Below are 26,185 nucleotides of genomic sequence, written 5' to 3'. Positions count from 1 at the left end.
TGCAATATTTTGGCAACAGCTTTGTTTACCTTTAGCTAGTTAATTTGTCTTTGACCTTTATTATTTTTAGAGATGGATATCAGTAGTCATGAAGCTGAAGCTATCCATCTTCATTACGCAAGCAATGTGTTAATATTAAATACTGCAAACCATTCTGTAAACTGCCAGGCATATTTCTGCTTTGCCTGTTAGTGTTGCTTCCTTTGGTGCTGACAATTTACTTAAATATTAAGTAAACTGATATTGATGACCTGAATAAATCGACAAGAGAACAAATGAGCTTGAAAGTGTATCTTCATCTCATACTTTCTTAATGAGAAGCACTCAAAATAGCCACATGTAAACTGATATTTGAAGGGTTTATAGTGAGCAAAGGATGGGATGGTTAATAGAGCTGCAGAATTTAGAATATCATTTAGTTTCCACTCGAGGGGGAGGATCAAGCACACACATACAACACTGTCAGATGAAAAATCATGCTAGATGTTTGCTCTATTCCAATAGTGTATCTTATTTTCAAGCTCAGAAGAGCATCTTCATTTCACAGAAAATAAATCTTTCGCATAAATCATAACTCATCTAACATATCCTGTGGAGTCCTCTGACATTGGCAATTTGGTTACAATTACCACATAGCCTTCAGCAGTTTTATGCTGGGGTCGAAAGTTCATTATATCAATTGATGTTGCCTTTAACAGTCATATAAAAAAAAGTAACTCCCAAGTGCATCATGTGGTATCTGCAATTTATATGGCTTAGAAATTAATGAAGCAGGTAGTAACAAGGCAAACTATATCAAAGATTATGCTGCATCAAGTTGATGATATTTGGAGCTACATTGAATCATATCTTTGGATCATATTGTAGCCAGCCTGCATTTTCCTTTGCAATATACAATTAGTGGCTAAAATTAATTTTGGGAATTTTTAATGGGCAGGATTTCATGAGTAATGGGACCATGTTCCCTATGAATTGTGCCAATGTGTAGTCTGTGCAGCAATTTGGAACACGTGCTAGTACTAACACTTGAAGATATACTCAAGTGTAATCTGAACAGCACTGGGCAATGTAACAGTCACTCTCTACACAACAAACAGAAGCTACAGAAGACATTGGGTAGGATTGCCCACATAGTTAAATTTGGAGGAAAGAAAGTCACACCTACAGTCTGATTCTAGATCCTATTAAGTGTGCTTGGCTGCATGGAGTAAATTGTTCATCAGAGTCTGTGCTTTTGTACAGGCAGCTGGGAGGATAACTGAGTCCAACTGAGGAACATTTCATTGAAATCTAACATTTCTTGTCTCTAACACAATTTCTTGGACCTTGGAAAATGGACTTGGAAAAAGGAGGCAAGTCTATATACTTTACAGAAATCCAACAAAGCCAAATAGCTTGAATTTAATAAATGTTCAATTTTTGCAGAGCTTTGTTAATTCTTTCTCATAAATATTTACCAGACTGTTCTTGTGATCTTACACATCAGTATGGGAGGTCTCTCGGATATTGTTGGCAGTACATCAAATAGGAAGATAATCAACAGCCCATTGCAGCAATGATGTACTGGGGTGAGATATGTTGGTGCACAGGAGGGTGATGTATAACATGTCATAAGCATTTCCATTCGGCAGGGTATAAGTACCTGATAACGCACAGTATGTTAGCTCCCGCAATGTAAGAACTTACAAGGGTAACGTAATTCTGAAAGATTCAATAAGCATTTATAACAGTTCCTGGTATTTACATTATGACACTCAGTGTTAGGGCTACTGCTGAACTATTTGGACACAAACTGTAGCGCACTTCCATCAGCGTGCCATGCTTCAAGTGGCCTCAGGTAAAATGCACTTGAAGATCCTTACACTCTCAATTCATGTTATGATGCAGAAATGATACAATGAGCATGTTCTGTAAAGTTATAATACACATTAGCTACGAGATATAACATAGCAAGATGGAGTGCACAAGAGAGAGGCTGTCAAGACTAACCATATGCCAATCGTGAGCTATTTGCTATTTAGTTTGCCTTGTAGTCTCTGATCACCACATTACGGGTGACAGCTAATTTCTGGTCTGCTAAAATAGTATACTTGGTAAATGGATGAGAAAGGTAAAAGAATGGAAAATTCAATTGTCCATGTTAGGTCTGGGAGATATTTTTTGGTCACTCTTTATAGTGGAGAAATAATAAAGTTTGGACTAACCATTTAATCATGGTTAACTAATGGAGTCATGGTGAAAGAGTGATGAGCTTGAATGTACTTTCTTGGCTGCATGCAATCTGATGTTTGTACGGTGTGTCTTTTGATATATTATGATTTGTTGTTAGTATGCATTGAGTGTGCAGACCAAAGGCAGTACTGGTATTAATATTAGAGACAATTACTGATTTGCTCTCATCAGATAGAAACCTAGAAGCGTAGTGCTGGGTTATTGTTGGGAGTTGTGAAAACAACAATGAAGAATTGGATAAATGGTACTGTCATGTTTTACTCGTCTGAATATTTACTCATGCGGCTTTGTGTAAAATGAGTACATTAAAGAAATATTCCAACAAAAGACGACTGTCAAAACTGATGTCTGTATTTAAGTAATGACAGAAAATAGAACAGGAAAGTAGCTCGACAACCTAGGGAACTCAGGCTGCAATTTTCCAGTCCCTGAAAAAAATGAGCAGTGACAAGAAAGATGGTAAAATCCAGCATACAGCTTCCCAACTTCAAGAGTAAAACGTTCAATTTTTTAGTGAAGTTTGAGCAGCAAGATGAGATTCTCAACAGTGAGAGGCCACAATCTATTTGCATGTATTAGCATGCATGCCTGCTTTGTCATGGTTGTCAGCTGTGATCAATCAAGGAGACAGACATATTAAGACCATAAGACAGGTGAGCAGAAGTAGGCCATTCAATCCATCAAATCCGTTGCCTTTTCCTCATAAAACTCAATTGCCTTAATGATTAAAAATGATTTTAACTCAGCCTTGAATAACGTAGCATATTTAATAATCCAACCTCAACAGCGTTTTGGGTAAAGAACTCCTCAGATTCTTCATCATCTAAGAAAGAAATTCTTCTTCTTCTCTGTCTATAGTGGGTGATCCCTCATTCTGAAATTATTCCTCTGGTCTTAGATTCTCCCACAAGGGGAATCAATCTCTCCGTATCTCCCTGTTAAGCCCTAAGAAGCTCATAGGCTTCAATAAGCTCTTCTCCCATTCTTCTAAATGTCAATGAGTATGAACATAACCCACTCAGCCTCTCCTCATGGCAAAATGGCTCTATAGCCAGGATTAACCTCGTGAACATTCTCTAGACTGTGTCCAGTGCTCGTATATCTTTCTTTAGATAAGGGGCCAAAATTGTTTACAGCTTTAGCAATAACCTCCTTATTTTCTTGTTCTATTCCCTTTGAAATAAAGTTTAACATCATTTGCCTTCCATTTAATCCACTGAACCTGGCTTTTAGCCGTTTGTTATTAATGCACAAGGAATCTCAAATTCCTTTGTGCTGCAGCTTTCTGCAGTCTTTCTCCATTTAAATAATGTTCAGCACTTCTAGTCTTCCTGACAAAATATAAAACATCACACTTTCCCATGTTATATTCCATCTGCTAACTTTGTGTCCACTTGTGTAATCTGTTTATTTCTCTCTGTAGACTCCTTGTGTCAGCCTCACAACTTGCCTTCCCACCTATTCTTGTGTCATCTACAAATCTAGCAACAGTATGTTCACTTTCCTCAATCAAGTCATTACTGCAAACAATTGTGAGCCCAACATGGGCCTGAGACACACCACTAGTTACAGGTTGCCATTCTAACTCTCTGTCTATTAGTTATCCAATCCTCTATCTATGCTAATATCCTAGCCATAACACATAGTTTCTTATCGTATTAAATTGGGATAATTAATCAACTATCTTTTGGAAATACAAATATATTATGTTTATTGGTTACCCTTTATCTATACTGCTTATTAATTCCTTAAAGAATTCTAATAAATTTGTCACACATAATTTCCCCTTTATGAAGTCAAATTGACTCTGCTGGATTAAATGCACTACTATTACATTCTTTCTAATAGACTCTTAACATTTTTCCAATGAGAGATGTCAAGCTAACTGGCCTATAGCTACCTGTATTTTGTTGCTTCTCTTTATGAATAGGGTGCAATATTAGCAGTTTTCCAATTCTCTCGGTTTTTTCCAAAATCTAAGGATTCTTGGATGATTGCTACCAGTGCATTCACTATCTCTGCAGTTGCTCCATTAAAATCCTAGGATTCAAGCTATCAGGTCAAGCCTTTAGTCCCATGAGTTTCTGTAGTACATTTCTCTAGCGACAGTCAATTTGTTTATTTCCATCCCCTTCAACCCTTCATTATTCTGTATTTTTGGAATGCTATTAGTGTCCTTTACTATAAAGATTGATGCAAAGTGTTAATTCACCCCTGCCATTTCCTTGTTCCCCATTATTACTTCCCTAGCCTCATTATTTAAGGGCCCATGTTAACTGCAGCCTCTGTCTTCATTTTGATAGAATTAAAGAGGCATTAACTATCAATTTTATGTTATTTGCTATTTGCCATCCTAATTTATTTTCTCCTTTTTGGCCATTTTTTGTTAGCTTTTAAAACTTCCTCAAATATCTGATTTACACATCTTTGCAATATTTGATGCTCATTTTTTCAATTTGAAACTATTTTTAACTTCCTTAGTCACTATCAGTAATGCCTACACACCATACAAGAACAAGAAACAAAAAGAGCTACACTACCACTAGGAGCCTTATATAGGGAGCCAATGCAATGTTGCATATTTTAGATGTCTAGGCAGATCTGGGAGTATCTTCAGAATTCACTAGTAAGGGGGTACAGAGTAAGAGTGGTGTGCTGAGTCTTGCATTACATTGTACAGCAGAAAACATTGTGGGTGGAAATAAAAATGGTGCCCATCACTCATCTTCAGATAAGGACAACATTGAGGTGGTGGGGGAGGTCATATTAAGATAAGGTACCACTGTCTGACTAATTGTGCACGTTGCAGTGAGCTAGGGCAAGATTGTTTTAAAATTTAGCAATTTTTGACAAAAACATTATAAGTGGAATTTTCTGGCCACTTCCAGGACCAGAATGACAATCAATTCTGTCACTTTGCATTGTTGACTCTTTCAACTACACATCTACCCAATTCAAATTGGATCTTGAAATGTATCATCTTTAAGCAAATGAAAAGGTGGACTGACCCTTAGAATGCAGTAATTGATGAGATGTGAAAATGATTTTCAGCAATTCTTTTTGTTTTTGTAAGAAGGAAACTTAACAGCATTACATTTTGTTTATCACTCATGTCCTTGCTGAATTTCAGTGAATTTCTCTTATGCAGCCTGTAAGTTCTGTAGAAGTAAAGAGAGAAGCTGTTCAAATTCCATCTCTAAGTGTTGAAATGTTTTTGGCCTACGCTGTCTGGGGTTTAGAGTCTAGAGTGCCCTAGGTGATGATTATTGTGAATGTCAGTATCACAGTCTAGCACGCACAGAAGCAGCCGTAAAGATATATTTTCAGATATCAGACCATTTACTAAATTCAGGCAAACTAAGCTGCAGATGGCTTGAAAAAATATACATGACACAAAAATTGATTCTTAATGTTGTAAGCATTGATTGTTGCTGTATACAAAAAGCCTCTCCTCTCCTTCATCAGTTGATGTGGGAATCTACCGGGCAGACTGACAGACTCTCAAACTGAAAATTACCCTGACATACTTATCATTAATGAATTTTTCCAATAAAACCTAGCTATATACTGCATGTTAATTTACCAGGACTAGCATTTTGATGTCATTGCATGCACTCCTCAAGCATGTGACATTTCAACACTGCAGCAGGGAAAATATCTGTATTGTCACCCAAATTCCACCATTATTTTGACAGAATACCGATGGAAACCTTAGAGGGGCAGTGCTAATTATTGCCTTCTTGGCCTTTGTCCCAGGCCTCCACCAATATTTCATTGAAGGTATTGCAGATAATTTCAGAAATTCCAGCCAAATGTTTTTACATGGAGGCCAAGTTGATTTGTAACCAGAGAGAGAGAAGAAATACACACGTTCCAGGAGGCAATTGACCAAGTCATTGAGAGTAAAAGCTTACAAGAAATGAACTGAGATGAATCTTAAAGCTTTGCCTAAGCTGAATGGTATCATCCAGTTTTGTACCGTTTATTGATCCAATCCTGTAATGTCACATAAACATTTGTTTATGTATTCTGCATTACGTACTTCATGTATTTCTGTAAAGGTTGACACCATTTTCCGGAATCAAAGCCCAAAATTTATGGAAGCAAAGGGTATGTGGGGTTAGGAAGAGAAAGCTGTTGTTTTTAATGCTTGGAATGGCAAGAATGATGCCAAATAATTTTTTTTCATTTATTCATTAATTGGATGAGGTTGTCATGGGCCAGGCAGCATTAATTGCTCACTTCCAATTACCCAGAGGTCAGTTCAGAGTCAACCACACTGCTGTGGGTCTGGAGTCACATGTAGGCCAGATCCTAAGTAAGGGTGGTAATTTCCTTCCCTAAAGGACATTAGTGAACCAGACGGGTTTTTCTGACAATTGACAATGGATTCATGTCATCATTAGATTCAATATTTTGTTGAATTCAAATTCCACCATCTGCATTGATGGGATTTGAATCTATGTCCCCAGAACATTATCTGTCTCTGGATTAACAGACCAGTAAGAATATCACGAGGCCATTGCCTCTCCCACCTCAACAATAGTACAAAAATTCCCAGTAGGCGTAAAAGTTGTAGCGATAATTTCAGTGATGTGTTCGTAGCTGAAATTATAAATGCTGCTTTACTTTCTTCTTGAGCAAATCAACTTATCTTACTACTGCTTTCTCTGTCATATGCTTATCCAGCATTCACTTAATGCAAGTCATCTCAACCACTCACTGAGTAAACAAAAATCCTCCTGAACTCCCTATCAGACTTATCTTTTAACTATTGTTTCCAGTTCAGGAATCTACAAGTGGAAAAATCTTTTACACATCCACCCATCAAAGCCTTCCATGATGGTACAGGTATCTATCAGACCATGCTTCAGTCTTCTTTTATAAGGGAGAAGAGCCCCAGCCTGTTAAATCATTCCGAATAAGTATGACCATTGAGTTCTGATTGTAAGTTACTTCTGCACCTTCTCCAGTATAAAACTTCTTCGACTCATGGAGACCAGAATTGTTTTCAGCGATTTAACCAGGATTGCCGACAAGTTTAATCTAATTTCAATATTTTCCAATTTAAGATCTGTTGAAATGGACCAAATGATCAGTTTACTTTTTTCACTGACCTTACATATCTGCATCACCACCTTTAGTGTTTTACATATCTGTACCTAAGATCCTATTACTCCTCTACCCCAGTTGGATGCTAATTTTTAAAAGAATTGTAGCCTCCTTATTCTCTCACCAAATGTCCACTTCACACTTAGCTATAATGATGCTCATTTGCAAATTGCCTCCCCATTCTGCATGATTATTAATATTTTCCTGTATTTTTCAGTGTTTGTTTTTACCATATTCATCAATTTGGTGTCGACCATTAAATTTGAAAATTCAGAGTCCAAATCACTGGTGTAATTAATGTAATTGATGTACTATTGTAATGAACAAAAGTTGGCTGAGGATTGATTTTTGAGAAACACTGCTGCCACTTTTGCCAATGTGATTAACTGATTCCTAAAGAGATAGTGGGAACTGCCGATGCTGGAGAATTGAGACAACAAGTCGTGGAGCTGGATGGGCACAGCAGGCCAAGCAGCATTGGAGGAGCAGGAAAGCTGATGTGCAGGGTCAGATTAGAACAAGTCAGCATGGATTTAGTAAGGGGAGGTCATGCCTGACAAACCTGTTAGAATTCTTTGAAGAGGTAACAAGTATGCTAGACCAGGGAAACCCAATAGATGTTATCTATCTAGAGTTCCAAAAGGCCTTTGATACGGCACCTCTTGGGAGGCTGCTGAGCAAGGTGAAGGCCCATGGTGTTCAAGGTGAGCTACTGGCTTGGACTGAGGATTGGCTGTCTGACAGAAGGCAGAGAGTTGGGATAAAAGGCTCTTTTTCGGAATGGCAACCGGCGACGAGTGGTGTCCCGTAGGGTTCAGTGTTGGGGCCGCAGCTGTTCACTTTATATATTAATGATCTGGATGAAGGGACTGGGGGCATTCTGATGAAGTTTGCCAATGATACAAAGATAGGTGGACAGGCAGGTAGTACTGAGGAGGTGCAGAAGCTGCAGAAAGATTTAGATAGTTTAGGAGAGTGGTTCAGGAAATGGCTGATGAAATTCAATGTGAGTAAATGTGAGGTTTTGCACTTTGGAAAAAAAGAATACAGGCATGGACTATTTTCTAAATGGTGAGAAAATTCGCAAAGCAGAGGTACAAAGGGATCTGGGAGTGTTGGTCCAGGATTCGCTAAAGGTTAACTTGCAGGCAGAGTCTGTAATTAAGAAAGCGAGTGTAATGTTGTCATTTATCTCAAGAGGGTTGGAATATAAAAGCAGCGATGTGCTTCTGAAGCTTTATAAAGCTCTAGTTAGGCCCCATTTAGAATACTGTGTCCAATTTTGGGCCCCACACCTCAGGAAGGACATACTAGCCCTGGAGTGTGTCCAGCGGAGATTCACACGGATGATCCCTGGAATGGTAGGTTTAACGTATGATGAACGGCTAAGGATCCTGGGATTGTACTCATTAGAGTTTAGAAGGTTGAGGGGAGATCTAATAAAAACTTACAAGATAATGTATGGCTTAGAAGGGGTGGACGCTAGGAAGTTGTTTCCGTTAGTCGGGGAGACTAGGGCCCGTGGGCACAGCCTTAAAATCAGAGGGGGTAAATTTAAAACTGAAATGAGATGACATTTCTTCAGCCAGAAAGTGGTGGGCTTGTGGAGTTCATTGCCACAGAGTGCAGTGGAGGCCGGGACGTTGGATGCCTTCAAGGCAGAGATCGACAAATTCTTGATCTCGAAAGGAATCAAGGGCTATGGGGAGAGTGCAGAGAAGTGGAGTTGAAATGCCCATCAGCCATGATTTAAATGGCAGAGTGGACTTGATGGGCTGAATGGCCTTACTCCACTCCTATGTCTTATGGTCTTATGATCTCATGGTTTCAGGTCTTCAGAAAAAGCCCTTCTGAAGAAGGGTCCAGCTTTCCTGCTCCTCTGGTGCTGCTTGGCCTGCTGTGTCCATCCAGCTCTACGCCTTGTTATAACTGATACCTACTCTCTGTTTTCCAAATTTGTAGCTGCCTCACCTTTCACATTCACCTCACACTCTACAAGTTATCCTTGGACACCACAGGTTCTGACCTTAGGCTTGAATTTATTAGACAATTCTTACTAAAATCTGTTTGAAATGTCACAAGTGAAGACATCTCCCTTAAATCTATCCTGTCAAAATGTTTCATTATGCTAAAGAACTCCTTCAGACAACCTCTTAGTTAAATGTTTGTAGCTACAACAGCTCCAATCTGTTCAGTCTTTGGACTACAGCATTACTCTTTATCAAGCTATTTTGTTATCATGATCTTCTTTTTTCAAATGCATGCTTTTCAGGATATTTTCAGTTTCTAGGATTTTTAAAACTAAAATCTTTGAACAAAGATTCTATTATAATTTGTACCAATAAATACAAGCTAATTTGTTGGATATTTTTCAATTTTTTGCCGTAAATATTGGCATGATATCTGTTTGCTAGTCCGGTGGCACTGGTACCTTTTAGAAAGATATTTTACATATAAGTCATAATATTTTCCTATCATGTAATTTATTTTAATATATATGAATGTAATCAATGTTTTATTTTTTATATCGTTGTTTAGTTTTTTACTTATTTCCTTAAGTGTAAACCACTTGATTCTTTTGTTGCTCTTTTCTAATTGTTAAGTGATCTTGTCAAATAAATGGGAAGTCTGGAGTTGGAATCTCAGCGATGCTTTTTAGCTGTGTCTTAAATCAATGGCTTTAAACTAACCTGGCAAAGGGATGATGCAATTAAAACAGGCGGAGAAAATTCTAAAATGTTATGCCCACCATGATAAGTTCTAAAACCTCTCTGATAAATTCAAGTTAATTTAATTTTTATACACTGGCTATTGGAGAAACTCAGCAGGTCTAGCAGCATCTGTGGATGCAACAGAGGTAACGTTCCAAAACTGATACGACTGCTCTTCCAACTAAATTTCTCCAGCGTTCTCTGAAGATGTTTCATCTGGCTGGAGATTTGTAAAAACAAGGGACACAATTTTAAAATCAGGTGGAAGTCACCAAGGAGAAATTGCTTTACTTAGAGGGTGCTGAGTCATTGGAATTCTGTACCACAGAAGGCTATGGTGGTTCAGCAATTGGATGTCTGTGATGCTGGACGTCATAATTGCATAATTTGATTTATTATTGTCAAATGTGCTGAGATACAGTGAAAAGTATTGTCTTGCATCATACCTTAAAAAAGTACATCATGGCAAGAGGACAGAATGCAGAATATGGCAACCACTGGTGTCCAAGACAGAAATGAATAGATTTCCATGTATTAAAAATACTAAGCAATTCAGAGGTAATGAGGGAAAATGGCTATGAGGTAGAAGCTCAGTCATGATCAAGTCAAACGTGGAACAGTCTCAATGGGCTGAATGATTGATTCTGGTTACGATTTCCTTTCTATCTACAAGAGAATGTTGAATATTTTGGTAGATTTCTCAAGAGCACAGAACAAAAAGGGGAAAATGCCATCAAAAAGGCCAAATGGGACAGGGAAGGAGGTTTCACAGACACTGCTTCTTTCTAATATGTGCAAATTTCCTCATTACCTGTGAGCATAAGGATGCAAGCAGTACATGGACAGCCAGGGTATTATCTATGGCACCATGGAAAAGTGAGCAGTCAAAGGTGGGGAAGAACATATCAGAATAATTGTTGTCACAAGGATTATATTCTGCCCCCATCATTGTGACTGTGACTCCAACAGGATATGTCTCCTTATCTGATAAAGTGAAAGGATATCTTTCAGCAACTGGAGAGGAACTTGGTAAGAGGATGAGAAAAACCTAGGCATGTGACCAATGCTGTAAGGGATAATAGGGAGCAGTTCTTGGTACGGGACTGTCATAAACTAGGAACTAAAGTAAGAAACAGGACCTTACATATGGAACAGGTATAGGCCATTCAGTCCATTGTGTCTTCTTCACCATTCAAAATGGTCATGGCTGATCATCCACCTGCATGCATTTTTCTCACACTATCCCTATTCCCCTTTAGGCCAATGGTAATCCAAAATCTGTCAATCGCTGTGTTTAGCATAATCAATGACTGAGCTTCCTGAGCCCTGCTCATCTCAGTTCTAAAATGGTCTACCTCTTATTCTGAGACAGAGGCAGAATGTACAAACTCTACACAGACAGTCACCCAAGGCTGGAATTCAATGCAGGTCCCTGGTGCTGTGAAGCAGCAGTGCCAACCACTGTGCCACTGTGCCGCATGAAAGCCATGGCTTCATTGCTTTTCTCAGCGAATGCCTGAAGCTAGTACATGGTTGCTCTCTGCTCCATTTTGGGAAGGTGCTAAATTGAGATTACAAACAATTAGACAACATTTGACTCAAACCTCCCTCTGTAAGTCAACACCTATGCTTTTTGAAGTAGAGCTCCATGATAATAAGAGATGCATCTGAATTAATCTTTAGTTATATTTGTTATAACTATTATTATCAGGAAAACAACAGTGAGATACAATAAACTATTCTTTAAAATGTTTGATATTTTGTAAAGTGGCAAGATATTCTCAGCATCATGAGAAATGAGAAATGTTACAAGAAATATTCACTATAGGTCAACAAGTTTCATTAATCAGACACTGGACTGTATGATATAAGTCAAAAGGGGTCTTGCTCTAAGTTCACATGACCCACAATTTCTTTATTAGAGACAGGTTTATGTACAAGAAAGACAGGTACAATTAGTCATTAGCCATTTCAGTTATTTCCTTCTTACCATCCAGAACACAATCTGGACCTTGTATCTAAATTGAAGGTCCTTTCAATAATTATAGAAAAAATGACTTCTCAACCATCTAATCTCCTCTAAAGAGAAGGGTCCAAACATCAAATTTTACTTAAACCTTACTATGTAGTTTAGCACCCTTTTGAGAAAAGCAGACCGATTATGATTCCATGATGATTCCACTATGATTACCATGGCTTTTTTGAAGTGTAAAGCAAACATCTTATATCCTATCATAATGTATCATAAACAAACAGGTATTGAACTTTCTATAATGAAATGTAAACTGATTCTTACTAGATATGGAAGTATAGAGGGCAAAGGATTTGAGACTTGTTAGCTCCTTGTGTCGAGTCTCTTCCACACTTTTATGGAAGATTTTCTCCCAAGCATAGAGCTTCAGTAACTTGATTCCTCGCAGCAGTTCATTTGTTTTCCTCAAACGCTCGCTTGAATAATTCTACAAGAGTAAGGACAATATGCAGTTGGACTTGGAGAAGGACAAATTAATCTAACAGGTACATCCAAGGACAAGAACAACTGTCTATCAGCTTTAATGATTGCCTTACTCATTGTGTGTGTATTACCATCTTTTCTTTCAAATTCATTATTACCTCTTGCTCATGAAGGTTTGAAAACTCATTGTTGGAAAATGTAGCATATTCCCACTTCAGTCAAAGATGTCAGCATTAAGCACTCCAATGTTAAGCTCTGTAGGCTAGTGGAACGTAAAATTTCCCCTATTCTGTTCAAATACGTGTGTTACTCTGAGAAATGTACTCAAAAAAGTACTACTCCTGTCTCATAGTACCCATAATCAACACTCTAGCTATCTCTCTGAATGAGACTGAACTTCAAAAAAAATACTGTTTCTGTGTAGCATTTTTTGAAGTTAGTCAGGAACCGAACTCAGATTGCCTCAACAACAACAACCTTCATTTATAGAGCACCTTTAGTATTGCAAGAAGTCCTCAGCCCCTTCAAAGGATCACACCACGCAAAAGTTGACAACAAGCCAGAAAAGGAGACATCAGGATAAGTTACCAAATGTTTGCTGAAAGAGTTAACTTTTAAGGATTGTTGTAAAGCAGGTAGAGATTGTTGGCACAGTTGAAACAGGGAATACTAGAGCCATTTATGTAGTCAATTCAAAGAATGATCAATGTTGACATGAAAGAAGTCAGGACTGCACAAGGGGTCAGAATTGGTTGAACACAGAGTCTTTCAAGTCTCTCATTTGGCAGGTTTTCTGAATCTACACTGAAAAAATTCCTGATGTAACCCCAAAGGCACTATAAAAATGTAGACACATGCTTGCTCTAGTTACGGCTAAAAGTAGCTGATACTAATTGGATGAAGGTAAGGACATGTCTGTAAGAACTAGCGTCAACCTGAGCACAGATTGCTCTGTGAGAGGGATAAGTCATCTGTTTTTGCTGAATTCTCTGAATAAACCCGTGGGTAAGACGGACTGGATCCTGTTTATTCCTTTGCCAGATGAATGTTTACTAATTAGCTGAAAGAAAAATGTGGGTGATCTTTTCATGCCAATTTGAGTTTATGCCAACCATGATAATTACTCCATCCTGCTGTACCGTTGATATGAGAACTTTTAAAAATTCAAGTTGAAGAAATTGTGTTAGAAAGTGATGTGAATCAGTCAACCTTCCAGCAACATAGTTGAAACAGGCACTCAGAGAAATGTTGAAGTTAACTTGCATACCAACATTCTGTGGCACAGCACTTTGGAAGTAATCATGCTATACTGGGCTTCTATAGCACATTGTGACAGTTCTAAACACCCTTCATGTTGGTTTAATATTATTGAAAACGTGCATAACGTCAATGCATATAGCTTTGCTGAGAAAACCTACAAAAAGGAACTTACAAAAGTAGGAAGTAGGAGCAGGAGTGGGCTATTTGTCCATCGTGCATTCCCCACCATTCAACTGATCTTCTACCTCAATGATATTTTCCTGGCTATCCCTCAATATCTTTCATATTGAGAAAGATACCAAGCCCTGTCTTGAACATACCCAATAACTGAGCTTCCACAGCCCTCTTGAGGAGAGAATTCCAAAGATTCACCACCCTCTGAGTGAATAAATTCCTTCTCTCTTCGTGCCAAGTGGCCTATCTCTAAATCTGAGCTGTGTCTCTTCATTCTAGATACCCTTGTCACACCCCACCCTTCCCATCAAGCCAGGGAGCACACTTCCTATGTCTACTCATGAGAGTTTTATATCCAAGTATCCCTAAGTCCCTTTGTGTTGCAGCTTTCTGAAGTTTTTCTACATTTAACTAATACTGTTCTTTTGTTCTCCCTTCCAAAATGAACGACTTCACATTTTCCCACTTCAAATAACAACTTTTTACTCACTTACGTAATCTACCAATATTTCTCTGTAAGTCCAGGTGAACCATGTAAAAATTTGAATGTTTCAACGAGATCACCTCTTAATCTCTCAAACTCTTGGAAGTATGGGCATAGTCTTCTCAATCCCTCCACGTAGGAAAATCCTGATATCCAAGGGGTCAATCCAGTGAACCATCTTTACAGTTCCTCACAGGCAAGTGTATTATTCCCTAGGCAAGGAGACCAAAGCTGTACACAATACTCCTAATGTGGTCTCACCAATGTACTATAAGATATCAGCAAGATGTCTTTGTATTTGCACTCAAATGGCCTTGCAATCAAAGGATAACATACCACATATTTTCCTAGTCACTTGCTGAACCTCCATGTTAGCTTTCTGTGCATTATGAACAAGGACACTCAGGTACTTTTACATGTTGTCATTTTCCAGGCTCTTACTAGTAAATTAAGACTCCTCATGTCTTTATTTCCTATAGATGAAATCAAACTTGTAGTTTTGGAGATTTAAGGATTTGACAGCCTTTGACATCATCATATTCTATACAATCCCTCAGAAACATAAGCACTCATCTATATACTTGGGATCTGTAAAACATCCCTGTTTGGCTCACTCAACAAAACTCCATTCTTGTTTGCATTCTTAGAAAGGAAGTGGCAATTTGAAGATACTTTTTCAGAATGAACTGATCGTTGGACTAACCTCTACTATTCTCTTGAGCCCTGCTCAATAGTGGTTGGTAGAATAGCAAAGATACAACTTCATGACAACATCTCTTGGTTGCCTGCATTTTTGGTAAATATACCATGTGAGAACAGAACAGAAGAAGAGAAATTATTCCCATTCACAAACCAGCATTTGTATAAGTGATACTTACCAATGTGCTTCGCTGGGCCTGAGAGAATTTTGTTGCTACAAAGTACTGGACTGGGGCCAGCACTGCAATTACAGTTGCTCCAATTAAGGCACTAATTCCAAGGAGGTAGTAGAGAAGAATCACACCTACAATTATCTGTAAGAAATTAAAATGTGCATTTACACAGATATTCAATTAACTCTACTTAACAATTTGAACTACAGGTAATCCATATCCTGTTCACTTCATAACCATTATCTACTTTATGTTGCAATTTTTTTTCAAGTTAGAATCCTCTCCTCACCAATAAGAAAATCATACAGGGCCTGATTTTTTTTTTCCTGACAAATAATATCTACAGCTCACCAAAATAGGTGCTAATTATTGTTGCATCAATCCTCAGAGCAATCAGAATCTTCAGCCTGCCTCATTTAAAGTTTAAACAAGCTTAGCAATTAACTGTCAATAATCATGAACTGGTGCTTTCTCCACTGCAACATCTCTCTCAATCAGAGTCCACAACCCAGCCAGACAGTATAAATGATGTTTTTTTTTCTGATACAGGCATTCTTGTAAACTGTCCCGATGAGAGCAAGACAACAATGTTCAACGAAATGTATCTTTTTTCAACAATATTCAAGAAAGTTATCATTGTGTAACAACCTTACAGACAACAGGACTCCACTGATTGCTTCCTAATGACATGGAACTGAGCTGTATGGACTAGTAAAGTCTTACATTCCATCCCTAAGTATGCAATGAGTTTGCTCATCTCAGATACAGCAGTAATACTAAGACTACAATTTTGCACAATACAATTAGTTTCAGTCTGAATGGTTTTGGGAACAGAAAACAAACCAGGCTGGATTCAGCTCTTAACTACTAACTAGTGAATCCTGGACATCTTCAACGACATGACTGATTTGATTGCGATACCGCCATCATTGTTGAATTGCTAACAAGACTCACTCCTCATGTTCAACATGAAACATGACTAGAGAGCTTTCCCAGGAACTGAATAATCACACATCACTAGGGATGACCTCTTATACCTTACAGGCATCTCAAATAAATGTAGACCACTGGGGAGATAATGGTATAGTGGGAATATCACCAGACAGTAACTAATATGGATGTCCCAACTAATTCTTAAGGATATCAATTCATATTCTACCACACAGCTTGCAGAATTTGAGCTAATGAAATAAATCAGGAATTAAAAAGGCCAGTATCAGTAAAGGTAGCAAAGTTTTATATCTAATAATTATTTAATATTGATTTTAAATTAATAAAATAATGTTCAGTAACTATATTTTAAAAGTCATAAAAATCCATCTGGTTCACTAATGCCTATCAGGATGGAAAATCTGCCATCCTTATCTAGCCTGGCCTACATTGGATGACTAGTTGACTCTGAAGTGCCCAAGCAGTTGAATCAACTCAGAGAAGTCAAGCTAAAGCCTGACATAATCAGATGGAATCACACTTACAGACCATGTTCCTGACATCGCTGTTCCTGTATATGTCCTGACCTATGCCAGCACGGCAGACCCAGCAGAGGTGGAGGCACAGTGGTATACATCAGTGAGGGAACTGCCCTGGGAACCCTTAACAACTCCAGTCTCCAAGAAGTCTCATGGCATCAGATCAAATATGGGCAAGGAAATATCATTTTTTAATTACCACCAATGCACAGCTACAGTGTGCCAGGTACAAAATGCACTGCAGTAGTTGTTCATCAGCACCTTCCTAACTCATGACCTCTACCACACAGAAGGACAAGGACAGTAGACACAAGCCAAGTGCATGGATGGTGAATGTTGAAGGTGATGGAATTCAATTTGGGGGTGGCACGGAGGCTCAGTGGTTAGCACTGCAGCCTCACAGCACCAGGGACCCGGGTTCGATTCCAGCCTTGGGCAACTGTCTGTGTGGAGTTTGCACATTCTCCTCGTGTCTGCGTGGGTTTCCTCCAGGTGCTCCGGTTTCCTCTCACAGTCCAAAGATGTGTAGGCTAGGTGGATTGGCCATGCTAAATTGCCTGTAGTGTTCAGGGGTGTCTGGGTTATAGGGGGATGGGTTTGGGTGGGATGTTCCAAAGGGCGGTGTGGACTTGTTGGGCTGAAGGGCCTGTTTCCACACTGTAGGGAATCTAATCTAATTCAATTCAATTCAACATCAAGGGGGTTACTTTGTCCCAAATACTGTTGTTGGCATTGCCTCCATCCAGACAAGTGGATCATAATCAATCATAATCCTGACTGTGCTTTGTAGGTGGTGGACAGGCTTTGGGGAGTGAGGAGGTGAGTAGTTTGCCCCAAGATGCTCAGCCTCTAATCTGCTCTTGCAGCCATCTGCAAGTTGACTTCAAGCCACACATCATCCTGACTTGGAAATATATTGCAATTTGTTCAGTGCTGCTAGATTAAAATGCTGGAACTCTCTTCTGTACCGTGCTGCGGGTCTATCTACACCATGGACTATAACAGTTCATAGAGGTGGCTTACGACCACCTTTTCCAGGGCAACTAATGATGTGGAGTCAATACTGGCTCCATCAGCGATATTTATAAAACAGGAATGAATAATAAAATAAGGACACATTGCACTGGTACCAGCAAGTACAATAAATTAATATTCAATGGTTCTTTATACGGATTAAACCGCAGAGAGATATTTTTGATTATGTCGCGATGGTAGCAAATGGGTAGTAACATATTGGCTCTACATTACACACCCAGCTCAATTTTCCTTCATACTGAAGTCAAGAGGGAACTGGGTGGGTTGTGTAAATAGGGGACTATTGGTGTACTGCCTGAACTCTGCCAAGAGTTAGTCAGTCTTCTCATCTCAAATATGACCATAAGATAATGTTTCATAGCAGCTGCTTACATGTCAATCATCAGAATCAGCTGATGCTGTGTTTCAGTCATTAACTTTATTATTGGTTTGAGTTCTTCATCTGCTGTTCTAAGGTCAATGATTTTTGATTACAGATTCTGTTTTAGCCCTCAGAGGCTCAATTACAATAAATCTTCTCATGAAATCCTATCCCTAATATAAATAATGCTCAGGATTATGTGAAAGTTTATCTGAAAGAATTATGAATGCCCAGTCACTATGTCATATAATACTGCAAGACTCAAAGGGTGAAAACATCTGGTGAGGCGGTGAAATTGGAATTGAGAAGGGCGCTTAATTATTCCCAATCCTATTCATTCCCAATTCCTAGAATCGTCTCACCTTGAAACAGCATTAATTCCTGGTGGAAGGCCTGTAATTAATTTTGTCATATTCTTCCCCCTCTGCCCACTGCCAATTGAGGTGTTTACGTAGCCAATTATGGATCACTTAAAGGGCTCAGTCTACTACTGCAGGGATTAAGCCAGCTACAAATGGGCCTGTCACCGTACAGTGTCCCAGACAAGGTCACCCTTTGTCACACTGGCATGGGTGGCATCCCTCCGTTCAAGGCAATCAGTGCCTGATTAGGAGAACTCAAGATTGGGCAGTCTGTCCCTCTGGGAGTCATACGCCTGCATTTATTTTCAACACCTTTGCCTTATCTCTCCATGACCAAGGACAATCAGTCTCTCGCAAATTACTTACCCTTGTCTTGGGTTCACGATGATCCTGGGACTTTCTGGTGGGTGGGGAGGACAGGGATGGTGGCTGTTCATCCACCTACATCCAGGACCTCCACCACGGGTCTCTGATTGCTCAGCAGCTCTTCTGGGTGACTAGAGTTATTTTTCCAGGTAAATGCCTTCCACTGGTCTCACCACTGCCTGATTGAGCTGGCCTTCCCTCATAGAAGCAACATCGATTTCTCATTGACTAACCAGCTGGCTGACAAGAACCATGCTGCTTCAAAAATACTCGCCCCACATTTTCCCAACACCTCAGACTTTCACTCAGAATGCAGTCATTTATTTTACAAAGTTATTCCTGGCTTTCTTTCTATCCAAGCTCCGCATTGATCTGCTTTTTCAAACATATTGTCATGCAGATCATCCGATATTTAGTCAGCATTTATTTCTACTGCTCAGCAGTTCACAATTAATCATTTGGAGGTTGTTATACAGTGATAACAACCGACATTATTTGTATCATGGTCTCAAGTAAGTTGATAATTCTGAGAAGGACTATTTAAATCTTAAGACTTAAAATTTGCCAAAATGTGGGTATTAAAATAGCATGACTTTTACCAAATGTTTCCTTTACTGAAAGGGGCAAGGTTATCCTGTTTGATTTAATGGTGACCAGACTCAGGGAATGAAAAGTCCACTAACATGACACCAAGTTGATGGTAGATGTTTGATGTAAGAGTTGTCATTGTTTACAGATTGGATTTGATACATTTTAAACCATAGCATCTTCTCCCTGTTTGTGGCACACCTGTGGGACCCCTCTCACAATAATAAAGGTTTTCATTGTATACCGCACTGCATGATGCTCAGTTGGGCTGTATCATTCTCAGCAAGAAGCCCACAACGTTACATTGGTGGAGTGGGAGGTGCTGATAGCTGCTGACTGCTATTTGTGCTGTTCAGCCCACCCTATAACTATAACACAGAGAACACAACCCAATTCTGGGGTCAATAAGATCAAAAGAAGAGGCTTGAAAAGCTGGGTAGTTCAGGAAATTCTCCTGTTGTTTGCAGAATTCAAACACAAATTCTCACCAGCTTCCAAACCTGCCTGCATCTTTCATCAACTCCCATATTTTGACGTTTTAGCAGCTGTGTGGATTCTTCATCTCTTTCTGGAAAGATATTCCTCAGTCTTCAGAGTCTTCACATACACTGTTTCACTACAAATGCTATGAGCTGTCAAATGCCTTGCAGTTTTGGTGAACTTAAATCTCTGGCAGCTAGTCCATTCCATCCACATAATATAAATAAATGAATCCTGGGGCACTTTGCACAAATAATTCTTACCGAAATTTAAGAAGCCAGAAAGTGAAGTCAAGAGTTCTAAAATTCACCAACTTTTTTATCCTAGCATCAAATTATCTGGAGCACAAGTTAAACAGAGGAACAAGCTCCCATATGTTCCTTATCTCAAGTTAGAACGGCACCTTTGTATATTGTAACGTGATCTTACATATCTCACAACTCAATCTTAAATTTGGGTTTATGATTGTAATGTAGAGATAGTGAACGAAGAGCTCGAAGCAAATAGGCAGAATGAAAGCATTGGCCACTCCTACTACAATGTTGAAGATGGTCTTAACGGAGATCTGGGAATATGCCATTCAAAGCGTTCATACTCAGGACTCCTGAGCTAAAGAAGAGGTTTGGGAAATTGTTAAAGGAGCAAAACTGAGAAAAACTGACCCCTTCACAGAGTAGTTATACATAACTCATCATTTTAATTCATCAAGTAATTGCAGTCGAGCATTTGAAAAATATTGCTGTATACACAGGTTTTAACCTTTTTTCATGACACTATAAAACTGGAGACACAACCTGGTGCTCCAGTGTAGCATAACAGTATGACAATGCTGACAGGGATAACTATGTTTGTCATTTGAGGTGCAAGGAATGAAACTTCAAACCATGAGCAGCAAATGTGTAAACATCTCACTCATGCATCAATCATTATCATTATCTTCAAGCTATTCTGCAAGATTCCACATTGGTGTCAACCTCTCATTCTAACCTAGGTTAGGAAGGCATATCTGGCACTCAAAGGGATTGCCATTGTTGTCAAGTTGAACATCTGTGATAATTCATCAGTGGTTAGAGTGAAGCAGGTAAATTTCCACGTCTAAGATCACAGAATCACAGAACTGTTGTGGTGCAGAAGAGGGTTATTTGGCCATTGTGGATGCACTAACTCTCTAAATGAACATTCGGACCTAGTGCAAATTTTCCTGCCTTTTTCTGTATTACTGCATGTTGTTTCATTTGAAATAGTTACTGAAAGCCCTCTTGAATGTCTTGATTAAACCTGCCTCCCGTGTCCTTCCAGGCTCTGAATTCCAGACCCTAACTATGTGCTACGTGAATTTTTTTTCCCATATCACATTTGCTTCGAAAGCAAATGACTTTAAATATATGCCCTCTCATTATACATCCATTTAAGAGTGGGGACACTTTCTCCCTGAATATTCGAGCAGATAGATCATCCTTATGACGATTTCTGCCAGATCTCCTGCTAGCCTTCTCCTCGCTGAAGAAAACAGTCCCAACTTCTCCAATCTATCTTTGCAACTGAACTTTTTCATCCATCAAACTATTCTTGCAAATTTCTTGCGCAGTCTCTCCAATGTGGTTGCAGCCTTCCTGGAGGGTGGTGCCCAGAGCACTACACAATATTCTAGCTGAGGTCTAACTAATATTTACAAATTCAGCATAACTTCCTTGCTCTTGTACTTCATACTTATTTCAATAAGAGCCAGGATACTGTTTGTTTTATTAACTGTTCCCCACCTGATCTGCTAACTTTAAAGACTAATGCACAAATACTTTGGGGTCTCTCTACTTCTGCACAACCTTTATAGCAGTAGACTTTATCTTGGGCTGTCATTCTATGTTCTTTCTACCAAACTGTATCACCTTACACTTGTCCAAATTGAAATTGATCTGGAGTCCAAACCTGGAGTATTGTGTGCAGTTTTGGTCTTTTTTGTGGATGTTATAGTTATGGAGGAACTGTAACAGAGGTTTACCAGACTAACATATGTAGAGAGGTGGGATTGGTTAGGACTATATTCATTGGAGTTTAGAAGAATGGGAGGGGGGTCAGATCTCATAAAAACCTATAAAATTCTAACAGGACTATACAGCATAAATGAAAGGAGGATGCTCCTGACATGACCACTGAGTCCCCAGAACTAGGGATCACAGTTTAAGGATATGGTGAAGTCCATTAGGAGCTTTATGTCTCACTAACTTGATTGAGTTTTTCGAAGAAGTGACAAAGAGAATTGATGAGGGCAGATCGGTGGACATGATCTACATGGATTTCAGTAAGGCATTCAACAAGGTTCCTCATGGTTAGCAAGGTTAGATCATGTGGATTACAAGGAGAAAGTGTCATTTGAATACAGAACTGGCTTGAAGGTAGTAGACAGAGAGCGGTGGTGGAGGGTTGCTTTTCAGACTATGACCAGCAGTGTGCCACAAGGTTCGGTGCTGGGCCCACTGATTTTTGTCATTTACGTAAATTATTTAGATATGAATTTAGGAAGTATGATTAGTGTTTTTGCAGATTACACTTAAACTGGAGGTGTAGTGGATAGTGAAGAAAGTTAACTCAGAGTACAATGGGATCTTGATCAGATGGGCCAATTGGCTGAAGAATGGCTGATGTGAGGTGCTGCATTTTGGATAAGCAAATCAGGCAGGACTTGTATGCTGAATAGTAAGGTCCTGGGGAGTGTTGCTGAACAAAGAGACCTTGCAGTGTGGGTTCATAGTTCCTTGAAAGCGGAGTCGCAGGTACACAGGGTAATGAAGAAGGTATTTGGTATGTTGGTCTGTATTGGTCAGTGCATTGAGTATAGGAGTTGGGGGGGGGTGTTGTGTTACAGCTGTACAGGACATTGGTTAGGCCACTTATGGAATACCACATGTAATGCTGGTCTCCCTGCTATAGGAAGGATGTTGTGAAACTTGAAAGGTTTCAGAAAAGATTTACATGGATGTTGCCAGGGTTAGAGGATTGAGCTATATGGAGAGGCTGAATAGGCTGGGGCTATTACCCTGTAATGTTGCAGGCTGAGGGGTGCCCTTACAGAGGTTTATAAAATCATGAGGGGCATGGATTGGGTGAATAGGCAAGGTCTTTTCCCTGGGTTGGGGGAGTCCAAAACTAGAGGACATAGGTTTAAGGTGAGGGGGGCAAGATTTAAAAGGGACCTAAGGAGCAACTTTTTCATGCAGAGGGTGATGCTTGTATGGAATGAGCTGCCAGAGGAAGTGGTGGAGGCAGGTACAATGACAACATTTAAAAGGCATCTGGATGGGTACATGAATAGGAAGGGTTTAGAGGGATATGGGCCAAATGCTCGCAACTGGTTCTAGATTTATTCAGGATATCTGGTTAGCATGGATGAGTTGGACTGAAGAATCTGTTTCCATGCTGTACAGCTCTATTACTTTCTGATTGATAGAAGGATAAATTTCTTCACTCAGACAGTGGTAAACTTGTGGAATTCTCTGTCAAAGAAAGTGGTTTTGCCATTTCAAGAAGGAGTTAAATTCTTCAGCAAATGTGATCAAAAGTTTAGGGGAGGAAGCAGGAAATGAATTGGATAATCATCCATGATCATATTGAATGGCAGACTAGACTTGAAGGGTCAAATGTCCAAGGCTGCTCCTACGTTTTATGTTTCTATGACACCTATATGCCATTCCACCAACTTCTCAATGTCTCTTTTAAGCTCTACACTGTCCTCCTCATATGTTACAGTGCTTCCAAGTATTGTATGGTCTGTAAACTTTGAAACTGTCCTGCACACCAAGATCTAAATCTAATATATATCAGGAAAAGCAAGAGAACCAACAAGAAAGAAAAATTATGGCCAGTTCTACTGCAATTTCGACTCGCACTTCTTTCATAGTCCTTGGATGTATCTCATTCAGCCTTGTCATGTTTAAATACGGGGAGATTCTGTCCAGGGCCTCTTCTTGAACAATTTTGAACCATCCCTGTGAGTGAATATTCTCCACTGTTACCATAGTCTGACTACAAAATAAGTAAAATAATCGGAAATAAATAGGGATTTGATTCTTGATTCCATTTTCAGCCAATATTGTATAGTCAAGTTGAGCATTTAATTGGTTGCATCTGTAATACATTCTTTTATAGTTTGGAAGACCTTTCTGTCTTGTTACCAATGATAGCTGAAAAGCCAGGATAGTATACATAATGGGGAAATCTGATGATTTCACTCTTGTCTTGTTATGTTAAGTGAATCTCCTATTTATTACAGGCAATAGCTACCTGTGGTCAGGAACTTGTTCATTGCGGGGTGGCTTCCAGAAGTTATGCAAAAACACAAAGCTGACCTATATCTGTAGAAGAGCATTTCCCAGAATAAAATTTTATACCAAAATAAACAGAAGTATTACCTTGTTTAGATTTCAGCACTGTAACCAATGACAATACTCTCACCTGCAATAGGACTGTGATATCAATTTACCAAAAGTAAAGACCTTTAGCTTGTATATGCTCAATCTCTTTATAAATGACGGTGGGACAGCCTTTTGGAGTCACTCTATGAATATCTTGTTAGCTTAATTATGGGAATTTTCTCAGTGGCTTTGATGACAAGAAATATATATATACAAATGTAAAATATTAAGCATTTTATAGTACTGTAGTGCTATATGCAGAGAATGCAGAGAAAAATAAAGTCAATGGCACCCTACAGGATAACTTACACGCCCTACCTTCTTCTTCTGCCAATGTTGTCCAAATCTGTAAAATAGCATTAGGTGTTCCAATTCACAAGTATGGATAATTTCTAACACATGTCCCCTTAGGGAGACGTCTAAATGCCCATTAAAATAGCAGCTTTCAGCAAATTAAAACTTGTATATCAAGGTGGAATACAATTTTTCTTTTACATTATCAATATCAAGAAAGAAATTGTACCTTGTGTGCCACAGGATCTCAAAAGGCTTGAAGGGAGCACCAGGATATTACATAATCCCATCCGAGAGCCATTTATGCTCAACTAGGCCTTAGAAGGGCTCAAGCAATGCAAGCTTTCTATACTGATCATCTTGAAACTGTGGTGGGATACAGGTTAGTTTTGTCTGTCAATGACCCTTTCTTGTGGACCTCTGGATTATTTATAAAAATACTTTTTTATTGGAGTTCATTATTAAGATTTGAAAGATACAATGAGAACTTCAATTTTTATTGCTCATCTTTTGGTAACTCTGAGGTAATCATCGTCCTCCTCCTTAGACGACAGCAATCTTTATGCTAAAGATATGTCTAAATGGTGTTACAGAATTCCAACAATTTAGCCAAACAATGATCAAGGACTATGAGGCACTATGCTGAGTTTAAGACATTGTGTGGCTAGAAGGAAACTTGAAGGTAATCCCACTCATTCACAATATAAAAAAAAACCTGCTAAGAATTCAAATGAAAATGTGAGTTGTATACTGCACTCCAGACTGTGTTGTGTAATAAGATAAAAACATTTGAAATTGTAGGAATTATTATTACAAGTATCCTGTGTACACATTGTCATGACTGTGATCATAAATCCTGATCACCTATGGACATAGCGAACTTTGAAATTCCAATATGTGTTTTTCAAAGAGAATTTATTTAGCTGAAATTACTGCAGGTGTAAATCCAGTGGCTGTCAATAAAGAAATTGTGACAAGTCACACCTGATGGTGTCAAGAAGTTTCAAGGGAAAAACAAACCAGGAACTGAATTGTAATCCCCAGTGTGAACACGATGGTTAAAAATGATAGCAATCTGACTAAGGGGCATCTTCAGCTTCCAAGAATACACAGAGATAGGGTTAAAAACAAGCTACAACTCTGGTCAGTATGCATTCATGGCCTGACAGCCAACAACTGTTAAAAGGAACCAGGCCAAAGGAATATCAATTAGCCTACAAATGAAAAAATTCTCAAAATCAACTGTTTGATTATCAATGTCAACACAATTGGTTACATTCACTGCAACAGTCATAACTTTCGAATATCGTGTCCCTGTGGGTTTCCTCCGGGTGCTCCAGTTTCCTCCCACAGTCCAAAGATGTGCAGGCTAGGTGGATTGGCCATGCTAAATTGCCCATAGTGTTCAGAGATGTGTGGATTACAGGGGAATGGGTCTGGGTGAGATGCTTCAAGGGGCGGTGTGGGCTTGTTGGGCCGAAGTTTCCACACAGTAGGGAATGTAATCTAATCTATTCTTTA

General features: G+C 39.0%; 1 protein-coding gene across 7 annotated transcripts in view; it reads right to left on the bottom strand.

Moving 5' to 3' along the window:
• Positions 1-26,185, bottom strand: part of abcc8 (ATP-binding cassette, sub-family C (CFTR/MRP), member 8) — a 205,107-nt gene that overhangs the window by 99,947 nt on the left and 78,975 nt on the right. For all 7 annotated transcript variants that reach the window (XM_048545426.2, XM_048545428.2, XM_048545427.2 and 4 more), the window contains 2 exons: positions 15,307-15,441; positions 12,352-12,514 (listed from right to left, as the gene is read on the bottom strand). In XM_048545426.2, coding sequence (XP_048401383.1) covers positions 12,352-12,514; positions 15,307-15,441 — 298 coding nt within the window. The remainder of the gene's footprint in view (positions 1-12,351; positions 12,515-15,306; positions 15,442-26,185) is intronic.

The sequence above is a fragment of the Stegostoma tigrinum genome, chromosome 17 (assembly GCF_030684315.1).
Source record: "Stegostoma tigrinum isolate sSteTig4 chromosome 17, sSteTig4.hap1, whole genome shotgun sequence".
NCBI classification, from domain to species: Eukaryota; Metazoa; Chordata; class Chondrichthyes; order Orectolobiformes; family Stegostomatidae; genus Stegostoma; species Stegostoma tigrinum.
This window is presented reverse-complemented; position numbering and strand designations above follow the sequence as displayed.